Genomic DNA, 15,134 nt, shown 5'->3' on the forward strand with positions numbered 1-15,134 from the left:
ACCATAGACCGGTGTCAGGGCAACCCTTCAAATAACGGAAAATCCTTTTTACAGCTGCAAGATGTGAGGCCTTTGGATTGACTTGATATCTGGCTAGCAAGCACGTTGGGTACATTATATCTGATCTTGATGCTGTGAGGTACATAAGAGATCCGATCATCGCGCGGTAGTATGAGGGACTAACAGCTTCACCCTTCAAGTCTGGAGTAATTCCGTGATTTAGTGGCAATGGGGTACCAATGGGCGTTGCATCAGACATCTGGAACCGGCTCAAGATGTCACCAACATATTTAGTCTGGTGGATGAATCAGTTTGTTGCACTTGTAGGCCCAAGAAGAAGGTCATTTCCCCCATAACACTCATCTCGAATTTATCCTGCATAATGCACTCGAAATTCCTACACAAGACATCATTAGTAGAACCAAAAATAATATCATCAACGTATACCTGTACCAGTAGAAGATCTCCATCTTGTTCTTTGATGAAAAGAGTACAATTGATAAGACCTCTGCGAAAACCATTCTCCAGCAGATAATTAGATAAGGTTGCATACCAAGCTCGCGGTGCTTGATGAAGACCATAGAGAGCTTTGTTGAGCAACCAAACCCGATCGGGATGGATAGGATCTTCAAAACCTGGAGGCTGTTCGACGTACACCTCTTCTTCAAGGAATGCACGAGGGTTTTTAGAGAGTTAATTCCCCCTTGTCCGTTGCTGTCGAATGCTGAAAATGCAACTGCAATCGATCTTCAGTCAAGTATTCATCTTCTCTGTGTTAACAAATTCCCCCTTGACCGATGATCCAGGTAAGTAGTATCTTGATGCTCCTTGTAAAACATTTCCCCCTTAAAGTACGCGTATCCGTGTTGGGTGTTGTGCAATTTCCTCAATTGACCGATCTTCCGCTGATCTTCCAATACTCCAACCGGCATTTGATAAGGGTTCCATTCTTTAAGAACTGCATCAAGTCTTGATCTGTCATAAGAACTCTATTTCATACAAGCATACTACATTGATAGAGATTTCTGGTGAACTGTCTTCTGTAAACCGTCTTTGTGGAATCGACCAAGTAATGCACTTTAATCTTCAGCATCAACACTCAGGAAAGTCAGCTAGACCAAGTGTATCCCTTGCAAGCTCAACCAACATGCTTAGTTGAACTACATCCAGATCTCATTGTCTCGCCTTTGTGAAGTTGACCACGTAATGCACTACGGATCTTCAGCATCAGTACTCAGGAAGTCAGCTAGACCAAGTACATCGTTTGCAAACTCAACGAATTGAGTTACCCCCAGATCCCTGTAAAATCCCAAAGAAACATCAAACCCAAAACCGAATCCTGCAGGTCTTCAGTCTTGAACCATCAGCTTTCATAAAGATTCCACCAGGTCTTCAGTAAACAGCGCTTTGAAACAACTGTCGACTTTAGATACCTGTATGTTTCCGTGCAAAACCCTTCACGCTAGCTGGAGAATTAATTAAAATCCTCAAATATGTGTCTGTGCAAAACATTCCACGCCGAACCGTTTGTATCATCAGAAAATCACAAACTCTACCACCTGTGATTGTGTTTAGAAATTTACCGAAGAAATTCAACATACTACAATTTTTATTCCCCCATTTCTTTGGTAAGATCTCTAAACCTTAACAGATTCCCTCCACTTTAAAGGAACTGTTGTCAAATGTTCACCAATTCCCTCCACTGAGCGGAACTGTCGTCAATCTTCACTGAATGTTCTCGGTTCTGAAAAATCACGAAAACGACTTTCTTCTTTGCATATTCTAGTTGAATAAGAACGTCCCCTAGTACCCCGTAGGATCCGACTTGTATCCCTCCAAAGACTTTGTGAACTCGTTAGGACCGGTATTGACATTCCAGGTTCATACGTTCGTTTTCAAATGCGAGAATATGACAATAAACAAAATGCTTTCGAACATTATCGAATAACCGATAACAATCATAAACATTGACGTGCGGAAGTGAACATACCGTTTTGTTTTTGGCCCATAGTAGTTAAGTCACCAAAATTTGACGTTTGCATCGGTAACCGTGACTACCCCACATTTTTCAAAAATCAAGTTTTCATCAAGCTTCATCATCTCGCGCGCTCCCGAACCCGTACGAATTTTGACGTTGAAATTTAGAAGCGCGGTTCAGATAAACTTTGCGAATAACCAACCACACTTTGCAACTCACGAAGAGAAACGGGTCCTCGACTCCATGTCTCATCTCATCGTTATATGCGGCCCTAGATAAGTCTCATCTTGATGCAAAGAAAATTTAGGCTCCAAAAAAAAATGTTAGTGTATTTTATTTGCGGGCCCAAAATAAAATTGAGATCAATAAGTACGTCGTACATGGCAAACATTCCCAATCACTAGAAGCCCACATCGACACCATGTGCATGGCCCAGAAATTTATGCTACACCGATCATGGCCCAATCAAACTTAAATCCATACCTGACACTTTTAGAGCCCAGTATCAATTAATAATTAAATGTCTGAATAAACATCAAATGCCCAAATAAGAAAAACAAGCTGGATCGTTATGCAGGTGGGCTCCCAGAACATTCCAACATTCCTGTGCAAATAATTCATCATCTTTGCTCCAGGTGGGCCCAATAGAAGACCTAGCCTGCCAAAATAATATTTCTGTCGACATTTATGGCCCAATAAAAAAATATAGCTGATCAATTATGTGGGCTCAACAGAAACAATATTCGACAAAAAAACCCTATGTGCTTCACCAGCCGCTATCTTATATTCTATTTCTTCTCCTCTGTGATAACTCCAATCGATTCCACCTTCAAAGAAACAGGCATCATCTTCCCTGTTTCAAAGAAACTTGTGTGCAGCCTCCACCCATACATCAGAACAAACAACAATTCAGCCGCTAATTTCATTTCTCTTTGTCTTTCTCTTCTTCGATACACAGCATCCAACAATCCCAAAAACCCCAAATTCATTATCAGCCGACATCTACCAGACATCATCTTCATGTCGGACTGCTTCTTCTTGCCAAGTACCCATGAAACGTGGTTTGAATTTTGATAGCAGTTACTTCCTCCTTTGATTTCCCTGAATACCGAGTCAAACCAGCGAGTCGAACAGCCTGGGCAGCGGCGAAACAGAAGGGAGATCTGGTCCGACGAAACAGAAGTCTTTTAAAGAATGACGACGAAACTGATGTTGATGTTGGCGACGAAACAGATGGGTGATGTGTGATCGACGAAACAGGATTTTAAGTGTGAGAGACGAAACTGATTTGGGGGACGACGAAAGTGGAGGTGGTGTTTCGTCATGGGGTCAGTTTCGTCGGGAGTGGGTATGAAGAAACCCTAGTTTCTTTAAGCAGCCGCCAAGAACATCAAGAACAGAGTGTACTGTTACTTCCCAGATTTGTATAAAAACATTTTGTATATGATTTTTGATGATGATAACTTGAAGTGAAAAACATAAAACCCAACACTCGTTTCAGCACAGATCTGAATATTCGGGTCCAGATCTGAGTTTTTCTCATTTTCACCCAACTTTTCTTCTTGAACAAAAATCACTAAAATCACAGATCTAGAGAACATGTGACTTAGTAAACGGTTAGATTTACTAAATCGGGCACCATGGCTCTGATACCAATTGTAGGACCGTGTTTCGAGACCGAAACCGTGATTAGTGTGAGATCGGTTCAAGACGGGAGAGATTAGAGATGCATAACCAACCTTCTTTGTATTAATCGGTAATAGAACATTACAAATCGGCCCGGTTACAAGACAACCGAACTAATACCAAAGGAGTATACATCCGGGGAGAGACCAAGTGGTGATCTCTCCCCCACACAATGAAGCTCACAGGAAACTCTCAAATGAGCTCCCCTTCTCTCTAAGTTTTGCAAATGACAAAGGGTTGGTATTTATACCCAAACCCACTTGTCTAGCAAAACCCACACGGTCAAACATACAACCCTCTCGTTTGACCACTTCAAATGAGCAGGTCAATACACATTCGTTTGACTGTGTCACTAACTATTACAAATTCAGCGTAAACTAATAACTAATCTATTCGACAAGCATCAGACACAAAGTCTGCATCAACAATTCTTCACTGGCTCTCGAAGACCTTGTCGATCTTCTTTTAATTACGGCCTGTTTGCATGTCGATGCATAGTGTCCATAGCCTTTGCAGTTCTGACACTGTCTTTCTTTGGCCCCGGGTTTCGACTTTGATTTTTTTTCTCGATTGCTATCTCCTGTTTAGATTTCAGGCGCTTCCGACAACAAGCACCTTTGGATTTATACTCAACAGGGACTTTTATCGGATTCTTGTCGTTTTTATATTTACCGGTTATCTCAGCAAATCTATCTCTAGTACTAGTGGGAGGAGCAACAATCTGCATATCTTGAACCTTCTTCATATAAGATTGAACATGATCCTTGTATAAGAATAGCTCCCCTTTATTACCAGATAAACGGTTCAAAGTATATTCCGTTGAAAAAATAATATCTCGCATCATACTTTGCACACCAGGATCAAGCTCGGTCATATATTCACGACTAATTGAGTATTCGGGAGAGTAGTTTGGGGAAGCCTCTTTGCGCCATCTATTCAAAATGTACTGTATTGGAAATTCCTTAATGTCCATACTTCTCAAAACATAGAATATATGTCTACATAGCAAACCAAACTGCTCAAAACGCCTGCATGAGCAACTGCATGTGCAATCAGACTTACGGTACATTACCTGAAAAACGCCAAAAACAATATCTCTATAACGCCATACATAGAATGTTTGTCTAAAAAAATAAAAAAAACACAAATGGATATGATAAAACGCCATGCACATAAATCGCCATATAAAAAACAAAGCGCCATTGTTTACCTCAAATAAGGATGTACAAGGCTGCTGAAAGTCATTTATATAAAACTTAACAAACCCATCAGACTAATCTTCGTAACGTTGATTTATGCAATCCGCAATTCCAATTAGCTCACCTTGAACGTCACAAAAAATATTTTTTGTGTATATGTCAGCAACTTGGCCTTCCAACACTTGGTAATTACTCTTTAACTGGGGTCGTTTGTATCAAGATTCATGATCATTTTTCCGGTGCGTGTGACGCTGTGCTTCTATTGCAGTTTCGTAATGAGTCATGAACTCAACAAGAGTAGCTTTTGAATTGAACACTTGACCAAAAAATGATTCTCACTCTCCGACCTCGATGTCGTTCGTATAAGGCCCGACAACTCTTCCATTCCATAGTATGCAGGGATCCAAGATTCCCTGAGTGCAAAATATCAGATAGCCAATCATTATCTGCTAAATTGAACTCTCTGATAACCACTTCCCATTCTGATTCAAACTCTTCAGGTGTAAGAATATCCGTCCACACAACACCACAAATACATTCTTTGAAATTGGTGGAATTGCATAGCCTAACACCAACCTATGTATAGCACGAAAACACCATGCATAAAAAACATATATATTACACAAAGACAAAAGTTAATTAAAAAACAGTAACAAGGTACAGAACGCCATATATTTTAAAACGCAGTGTATCCTAAAACTCCAAAGGTAAAAGTAAGCATATCAACCTTCAGAGAAAGTTTATGCATCACATGCCACATGCATAACCGATGCCTCGTGCCAACAAATACAGTAGAAATAGCCTTCTTCATTGCTGGATCTTGGTCAGTGACAACAACTTTTGGTTGAGAACCAACAACTTTTAGAAAAACTCTCAACAACCAAGTATACGTATCAGCAGTTTCCGACGCCAATAATGCAGCACCAAATGTAACATTGCAGTGATGATTGTCTATACCAGTGAACGGTACAAACACCATAATGTATCTTCAATATGAAAACGCAATGAGAACTGAAACAATAATAAAACGCCATTGCAGTAAACTCATAAAACGCCATTGCATGTAAACTCATAAAAACGCCATTGCATGCAAACTCATAAAACGCCAAAAAAGAACAGAAGAAGTTGAATTATAAAATATTACTTTTTGGAACGATACGTGGCGTCAAACGAAATCACATCACCAAACACGTGGTAATTACGTTTGGCTTGATCGTCACACCAAAAAAGTCCCTTCAAACGATTGTCTCCGTCTGTGAAGTAATCGTACGAGAAATTAGGCTGGGAATGTTTTTTTTCATCCAAATGTCTCACAACCATATCGGCGTCGTATTCCCCTATAAACAAGTTGATTTGCCTGTTGTAGTTCTTAAATTCAACTTTACTTGCACCCACGTCTTCAAAACCGCCAAAACATGTCTTCATAACATTAAACGCCTTGACTGGACCCAAATTCAACTTAGACATGCTGTGTATAACATGCTTCTGGAGCATAGTGAGGTGTCGTTCAGTTGGAAGAAAATGCTTATCAGGACGTTCAACAAGATCATGGTTGTGCTCCTCGAAAAACTTATAGACCTTCCATGATCCAGCCTAAAAAATTACACATAACAATGCACCACAATCAGTCCTCTTTGAAAAGTTGGATCGCACTAAATGCTCCTTTTGATTGGGGTCCAACGTATCAACCTTCTTGTCCTTATATACCCCAGCTCTCGTACACATGTAATACTTAATATGTAATACACCTTTGAAGTTTATCTTTTCAGTCCCTTTCCTGACTGAAAACCCACAAGCCTTGGCATACTTAACATACATTGAATAAAAATCATCGAGGCTTGTGAATACCATGTCCATTGTGGGCTTTATTTCTTCACTAACGTCAGGAATGATAAATGGTAATCCAGTTTTGGGGCAAAATCTTTGACTCGAGGAAGCAACTTCGTCTGAGAAAACACAGTGAGGAACAAAAAATTTCAGAAAAACGCCATTAAAAATAGAAAATGTCTCATAATAACATTATAGATTAAAACGCCATTAATTGAATAATAAGCAAGACATAATAAACACATAATTTGTAAACGCCATGATGAAAACGCCAAAATACGCACACCATAACTTTATTGATTAACAAAAATAATGAACTAACAATACTAATGCGACGTGATAATGAAAACACCATGAGATGAATAAATTAAAACAGTTAACAACATAAATAATTAACAAAAATATAACATCATAATGAAAACGCCATAGTTAACAAAACTGATGTTTACACGAATTAACAAATAGTAATAATTGATGTTTACAAATACTACTAAATAATATTCAAAACTAATCTGGTGTAAAACGCCAATGATCGTAAAAACATAAGAAATATAGTAGATCCCAAACGACAATTAAAATTAATGATGAAAACTCCAATTATCAGTTCTTATTAATTGTTTAACTACCAATTAAAACGCGAATAAATTGGATACATGAACAACGCTATTGAAATCATACAACACATTATGAGATATTAATTTGAAAAAAAAAACAATAAAACAAGCATAAAAGAACAAAATGCCATATCTGTTGCATGATTTGCTGGAACAAAAATAGGAAACGTCATCGAATTTTACTTTGTCGAACAGAATCCACGTTAAACGCCATAGATCTGAGAAAGCTTGCAAAGGAGGTAACAGCTAATACGAAATCTTTGGAGTTTTAATTTGAAACAGATTTATAACGCGAATAAGAAGGGAACGTATAAAAGGACAATCGGACCCCTGCATATCAATTAGTGCCCCCTGCCACGTGTTGGGCCAGGATCCGTTCTCACCGTTCTCACATTTTTCAGATTAAACCCCCTATCATCATCTTCTTCTTCTCACATCCATCACCCACCTACAAATCAGATTAAACCAACCCCAACCGCCTGCAAATCAAATCTAGATCTTCACATAAATCATTACTCATCAAACTAAACCAATCTGCCGCCCCCATCACTCCCCACCACCACCACCACCACTGGATCAACACCCTCTTAAGTTTGGATTGCTGGCACATATTTGAATTTGATAGTTTTCACTTCACATAAGACTAGTTAGGCCGTTCAAAACAAAAGACAAGTTATTTAGATTGTAAACAGTTTGATGACCCATCCACGATAGTTTTTTTGAGTTAATTAACGATTTATAGTTAATTAACTGGTTAGTTAAATAGAAGACTATGATCTTGTGCTCGCACATTAAACTACAGTTAAACTCAATTTTTTCTTGTCTTTTCTTTTCAAGGTTTTAACCACTTGTTTTTGATGTTCTCTCATCATCCGTAATCAGCCTGAATTAGTCACTAGCATAGATATTTCGAACAATTCTGATAAAGAAAACTGTAACCCACTGTTCCGTAAGCTCTTTCTTCAATAGATTTCTTAGACGTGTCTCCGTTTTCTAATAACCCTCAAATCCCCTGGCTTTTATATCCTTTTGTAAACCTTCAATCATAACTTCTTTGACAAAATTCCAGTTATTAACATCTTTTTCTGATCTCATCAGCAAAATACTTGAAGAAGAAGAAGATGATAAGGGGTAGGGTGAGGGTGAGGTAGGTTGTTGGGCCAATTTGAAATTTGACTTATTAATAGATTTTTTTTTTTAATTTATTAAATGCCCGGATAGTCCCTGTGGTTTACCCTTTTTAAGGAAATTTTATTTTTGTCATTTCACACCCTCTTAACTGAGAAAACTAACTGATGTTAGGCACAGGGACTATCCGGGAACGAAAATTGAAGAGTTGGGGACTAAAGCTGTTATTTTAGAAAGTTTGGGACTAAAGGTGAAAAAATGACAAACCACAGGGACTATCCGGGCATTTAACTCTTTCTTTTATTTAATTAATTTTGTTATATATATATATAAAACATAATATACATGCAGTTTTTAGAAAAAAAATTAATAGTTTTGTCACATAATTTTTATAAATTTTCATCCAAACCACTAACTCAGTTTATTTTTTCTGTTAAGGTGAAGGATGTTTTAAATTTTATAAATTAAAACAGAAATTAATATCCAGTTTTTTATACAGATCAGTTTTTTTAAAGAGAAAATGATATATAAAATAAATATCAATAGTGTGAAGCACATAACAATCGATAACAACTTTTGGTATTTAATGAAGTGTAGAGATAGAAAAAAATTGTAAAACGTTATATATTTTTAAATGTGTTAAGCACCTAAAAAATATTTTGGCAGAAATAAAATATTTATCTAATTAAGATTATAAGGGTAACTAACTAATATTTATTTCGAGTGGTTTGAGTATAGAAACTTTTGGTTCATGGCATTATACTTACTATTTGATGGGTAATTTTAAGGTTTAGTAATGGTACGTTGTTTGATGGGGGGGGGGGGGGGAGGGCAGTGACTTCTGTTTTTGTCAGGAGCGAATTTAAAAGAGTAGAAGATAATTACAAACTTGGTAAATATGATATGATTTCATTTGACCTTTTTCAATAAGGTCACTAGCATTTTACTTTTATAAAATTTAGAGGTTGAAGTAGATTTTATTTTTATAAAACTGATGTATATCACAAATTGGAAATTAATTTTTGTCTTACTTTATAAAATTTAAAAGATCTTTCACCTTAATAGAAAAAAATAACCAAGTTAGTGGCCGGATGAAAATTTATAAAAATTCTATGACAAAACTATTAATTTTTTTATAAAAACCACTTGTATATTCTGTTTTATATATACGTGACAAAATTAATTAATTAAATAAAAGAAATTAAAAATAATTTAAGTAAATTGCCAAAATCATCCCTGAGGTTTTATATTTGCTAGTTTCATCCAAATATCCTTCAACTTAACAGAATAAAGTAAACTAAGTTAGTGGTTTGGATGAAAATGACAAAAAATGCCAAAGGTGAAAGGCTATTTGGCACACAAAGTCATTTTAGATGAAATTGACAAGCAGACCTAAACCTCAGGGACAATTATGGTAATTTACTCTATTATTTACTTTATAATTATAAACTTGAGTAAACTGCCATTTTGGTCCCTGTGGTTTGGCCAGTTTTGCCACTTTAGTCCAAATCTCAAACTTTTTACATCTGGGTCCCTGTGGTTTCACTTTTGTTGCCATTTTATCCAAAATTCAAATTACCCCTTATTTAACTGTTTAAGGCTGCCTATTTTGTCTTCTTGTTCAGGGGCAAATTGGTCATTTATGAGTTATTATAACAAATAAAAAAAACAACCTCAAAACACATCTCTCTCTCTAAACTCTCTGCACACACACACTCTCTCTCTCTAAACACACCTCTGACTCTCTCTCTTCTCTCTCTCTATAACACCACCCGATCTTGTTTCTTGAAACAAACCCAGATTAAAACAAACCTAGATCAAAGCAAAACCCAGATCAAAGCAAAAACCTAGATACAAGCAAAACCCAGATACAAGCAAAACCTAGATCAAAAGCAAAACCCAGATCAAAACAAGCAAAACCCAGATCAAATCCCAAAATCAACCACCTAAAACCTAACCAACCCAGATCAAACCCGAAAAACCTTCAAACTCATCCTCATCCCAATCGGAAACAGGTGGACCGTAGTCAGATTCGGGATCAGAGGAGGTGGAGAGGGTGGTAGGAGGTGGTGGAGAGCGGCGGGGGAGGGTGGAGAGCGGTTGTTGGAGGATGACGGATTCGAAACCTTCGAAGTCGGAGTCGAAACCTTCAAAGTCGGCATGGCAGTGGATGGTTGTGGTGGTGGTGGTCGGTAAGATTGGAGGCACCGGTGGTTGTGGTGGATGGTTGAAGATCGGTGAAGACTGAGGTGGCAGTGGATGGTTGTGGTGGTGGTGGTGGGGGTGGTGGGAGGTGGGAGATGGTGGTGGTGGTAGATGTGATAATCGTTCTCTGTGTAGATGTGTAGATGAAGGTTTGAGATAATAAAATCAATTCAGCAGAGGAGAAAGAAGAAAAGGAGGGTAGGGTGGGGTGGGTAGTTAGGCAGGCAAAATGACCAAAATGCCCTTTCAGAAAAGACAAAAAACCAGGTTGCAACAATGAAAAATTGGGGTTTCTGAATTTTGGACTAAAATGGCAACAAAAGTGAAACCACAGGGACCCAGATGTAAAAAGTTTGAGATTTGGACTAAAATGGCAAAACTGGCCAAACCACAGGGACCAAAATGGCAGTTTACTCTATTAATAATTATAAATTATATATTTTTAGTTTTCTTAGTTGTTCAGGGGCGTTTATGTCGTTTTACACATATTTAACTGAAAAATCTGACATTGGTTAGTGATAAGGACCACCCGAGTGCAAAAATTACAACTACCGGGACCAACTTTGTAATTATTGAACCACTAGGACCAAGTTTGCAATATTTACAAACCACAGGGACCAACCAAGCATTTAACTCTTAAATATATAAATATCTTTTACTTTCAAATATAAATTTTGGAACTTTCAAAATACATTTTATTCAGAACTAAATTGTATTAAATATATAGGAGTAAACTGCCATTTTGGTCCCTGTGTTTTGGTCACTTTTGCCACTTTAGTTCAAAACTCAAACTTTTTGCATCTGGGTCCCTGTGGTTTCAGTTTTATTGCCATTTTGGTCCAAAAATGAAATCAGATCATATTTGTCTTATAAAATCCTGCAATTTTGTCATTTTCCTCAGAGGTAAATCAGGTCATATTTGTCTTATAAAATATGGTATTTATTTATAAAAGAGAAATATCATTTTGCCCCTACGGAAAATGACAAAATAGCAGGATTTTATAAGGTAAGTATGACCTGATTTCATTTTTGGACCAAAATGACAATAAAACTGAAACCACAGGGACCCAGATGCAAAAAGTTTAAGTTTTGGATTAAAGTGACAAAAGTGACCAAACCACAGGGACCAAAATGACAGTTTACTTTTATTAATAAATTCAAGTGGGTCCCATTTCCTACCCCTACCCTCCCCTCCCCTACCTTCTTCCTCTTCAATCCTTCCTACACCATAATCACACATTTTTAGGTTGAACGTAGTGGGGCGTTTTAGCCCCTTATAGCGCCATAATGGCACCGGAAACACCACCCCCAAGGGCGCTATGCCCAAAAATTTTTTTGAAGCGCTATAATTTTCGCGGCGTGAAGATGAACCATTTTGAATTTTTGACCGTTTACAAACGGTCATTTTAATAAAAAAAAAAATTCAATTTATTTTTCAACCTTTCCTTTAAATCATTCTCCTCTCCTATTTTTTTTTACCACACACACTCAAACATTCTCATCCCTTCCATATTTTTTTAGAATTCTTGATATTTTATACAATGAATCCATTCAACCGGGGCTTCATTCCTCCCCGATCTAGTGCGGACCCAAACCAAAGTGGTAATCCTACTCGCCCCGTGGCGCCGGTTCCCACTAGACCCAACCCTTTCGGCTCCGGTTTTCTCGATTACAATCAACAAAGTCCCGGGTTCATGAATCTTTTGAACCAACCGCTATCATGGGACCCTAATCACTACGGGTGGAACCCAAATCAAAACACGGATGGGATGGGGTCGTCTCAAGCGTTTGGGTCGGCTCAAGCTTTCGGCTCCCCACTACACGAACCCGATGTTGTTCCGGAGACGCAACCCGAGGTACCGGATACGCAACCGGAGACGCAAAAAGGAAAAGGAAAAGCAAAACGGGCACATAAAAAGAAAGTGGAAACCAACACCCGAGCGAAAAAAAAAATTTGATAACGTGGGAGCCCGAAGAGGAGTATGCGTTAACCCGTGCTTTCATCGATGTTTCGGAGGACCCGGTCATATGTATGTTTATTTTTTTTTTCTGTTTTTAAATTTATTTTCTGTTTTTTATTTTCTGTTTTTTATTTATTTTGTGTTTTTTTTATTTTCAGTTTTTTGTTTTTTATTTTCTGTTTTGTTTTTTTATTTTCTGTTTTGTTTTTTTTTCCGTTTTATATTTTATTTTCTGTTTTATATTTTATTTTCTGTTTTGTTTTTATTTTCTGTTTTTTATTAATTTTCTGTTTTTTATTATTTTCTGTTTTTTATTTTTTTCTGTTTTTTATTATTTTCTGTTTTTTATTTTTTTCTGTTTTTTATTATTTTCAGTTTTTATTTTTTAAATTTTGAACTAACATTTTATTTTGTTTTGTTTGTAGCAAACAATCAAAGTAAAACCGTATTTTGGAACCGAATACGAGAACTCTTTTTCGAGCTCATGGGTAGAGGAGAGGAATACCGCCTACCGGACTCTATATCGGGGAAGTGGACCGATATAAACAAGAAATGCACAAACTTTCAAACCGTGTACCAACGCTTGTATTCCGGATGGAAAAGTGGAAGTAGCGATGAAGACATTACGCAAGAGGCATTGGTCGAGTATACGCATGCTAATGGCCATTTCCCGTACATGAAGTGTTGGCAAATCCTTCGCCATAGCCCCAAATGGGCCGTCGTATCTACTCCAAGTGGTCGTTCGGGAAATACACGGCCATCAAAGAGGTCCAAAACAAACGAGTCGGGTGAACCCGAAACGCCAACCTCCGACGCTCGAAACATCGGCTTGAACGAGGATATTCCGGATGACGAGCCGGTGGAGGAGCTACCAAGACCGCCCGGAAGAAAAAGCCAGGCGAAAAAACCCGAGTCGTCGTCGATGTCTATGGGAACGGATATGAGTAACGCATTTTCGGAGATAAACAAACGACTTCAAGACATACACGAACTCGGTAACAAACGTTTGGAGGAGAACCGCGAAGTTACGGAGATTATGCGGGATCGACAATGGGCTCACGACTTTGAGTTCTACTCCAAACCGCATGACCACTTAACGGGAAAAGCTTTGAAAATGGCGTTGGCACAAAAGGAGCAGATTGAAAAAAAAATATAATCTTTGATTGTGTAATTTTTTTTATGCTAGTTTAATGTTTTTTTTCTAGTTTCATGTTTTTTTAATTTTATTGTACTTTTTTTTATTTAATGAAATGAATTTTATTTTTAAAAAACTTACAAATGAATTAAAAAAAGAGTTAAATGCTTGGTTGGTCCCTGTGGTTTGCAAAAATTTCATATTTGGTCCTAGTGGTTTACTAATTACATGCGTGGTCCCAAAAGTTGTCAAAAATGAACTCGGTTGGTCCCCTGACCTAACCTATGTTAAATTTCTCAGTTAACTATGTGTGAAATGACTATATTACCCTTGAAAAATTAGAAACCTAAAACTAAGAATTAAAAAATTAAAAAACCCATTGCATCATCTTCATCACCATCATCATCTTCATTACCTACCTTAAGTGGCTTTTGAATCTCAGGCATCTTCACCAAACAAGGAACAAAAGAGTTGTCTCCATCAACTCCAAGCTGACCATCTAGATTAGATACCTTAGTGTCAAGGATGCAAATCACAAAACAAAGATCCCTCCCTCCATCCCTTTGAAATACTACTAGCATTTAGAACAGCAGACTTTAAAAAATGTAAATCACTCATCTGTCTAATGGTTGGGTTGGTTCTCCTCCATACAGATCTGGAGTTGTATATAACCGATGATTGATTGATATATAATAGTGGAAGTGCACAAGTAAGATACAACAATTGTAGCCCCAGATCCAAACTGAAGCATCATCTGAGATAAGGTATAGAAGAAATTGGGATGGGAGTAAGTAAAGGCAGGGCAGGGCAGGGCAGGGCCGTGAGGTGTTGAATTTAGAGAATAGTAGCAGGTCATACATACCAGCAAGAGCTAGAGTGTGATAAGCGCCACAGAGATTCCAACAATTTTGAGAGTGGAAGTGAAGTCGATTTTCACAGGGTTGGTGATGAAGATGATGATGGTGATGAAGATGATGCAGTGGGTTTTTTAATTTTTTAATTCTTAGTTTTAGGTTTTTAATTGTTTAAGGGTAATATAGTCATTTCACACATAGTTAACTGAGAAATTTAACAGAGGTTAGGTCAGGAGACCAACCGAGTTCATTTTTGAAAACTTTTGGGACCACGCATGTAATTAGTAAACCACTAGGACCAAGTATGAAATTTTTGCAAACCACAGGGACCAACCAAGCATTTAACTCTTAAAAAAATAAAAATTAAAAAATGAGTAATGATTACATAGGGGCTTTATGACTACGGCCTCAAATTGCATAACGCCCCATAAAGCCCCGGAGTGACGTGGCATGCCATATGTCGCATAACGCCCCTAAAAGGGCTTTATGACTACACATGCCTTAGGTGGACAATAAAACCTCTACCACCACCACTACTGTCTCTCCT

General features: G+C 37.7%; 2 protein-coding genes across 2 annotated transcripts; one reads left to right on the forward strand and one right to left on the reverse strand.

The window, feature by feature from the left end:
• Positions 1-4,133: 4,133 nt before the first annotated feature.
• Positions 4,134-6,720, reverse strand: LOC110907333 (protein FAR-RED IMPAIRED RESPONSE 1-like). The gene is made up of 5 exons (XM_035974064.1): positions 6,571-6,720; positions 6,008-6,456; positions 5,654-5,849; positions 5,203-5,439; positions 4,134-4,736 (listed from the first exon to the last, which is right to left on the reverse strand). Exons 1-5 carry the CDS (start codon positions 6,718-6,720, stop codon positions 4,134-4,136), a joined length of 1,635 nt encoding a protein of 544 aa, XP_035829957.1.
• A 3,822-nt stretch (positions 6,721-10,542) lies between these two features.
• LOC110907332 lies at positions 10,543-13,754 on the forward strand. The gene is made up of 2 exons (XM_035974065.1): positions 10,543-10,669; positions 13,024-13,754. The coding sequence occupies exons 1-2, from the start codon at positions 10,543-10,545 to the stop codon at positions 13,752-13,754; spliced, it is 858 nt and encodes a 285-aa protein (XP_035829958.1).
• The last annotated feature ends 1,380 nt before the right edge of the window (positions 13,755-15,134 follow it).

Source organism: Helianthus annuus, chromosome 6 (genome assembly GCF_002127325.2).
Source record: "Helianthus annuus cultivar XRQ/B chromosome 6, HanXRQr2.0-SUNRISE, whole genome shotgun sequence".
Classification (NCBI taxonomy): domain Eukaryota; kingdom Viridiplantae; phylum Streptophyta; class Magnoliopsida; order Asterales; family Asteraceae; genus Helianthus; species Helianthus annuus.

Excerpts from the sequence above, each read along its gene's own strand:
- LOC110907333 (XM_035974064.1), bottom strand. The coding sequence starts at position 6,720 with ATGGACATGGTATTCACAAGCCTCGATGATTTTTATTCAATGTATGTT. Across the intron at positions 5,850-6,007 it reads GCCACGTATCGTTCCAAAAA|ATACATTATGGTGTTTGTAC; the intron begins GTAATATTTTAT and ends TTCATATTGAAG. Across the intron at positions 5,440-5,653 it reads TGAAGAAGGCTATTTCTACT|GTTGGTGTTAGGCTATGCAA; the intron begins GTATTTGTTGGC and ends TGCTATACATAG.
- LOC110907332 (XM_035974065.1), top strand. The coding sequence starts at position 10,543 with ATGACGGATTCGAAACCTTCGAAGTCGGAGTCGAAACCTTCAAAGTCG. Across the intron at positions 10,670-13,023 it reads TGGTGGATGGTTGAAGATCG|CAAACAATCAAAGTAAAACC; the intron begins GTGAAGACTGAG and ends TTTTGTTTGTAG.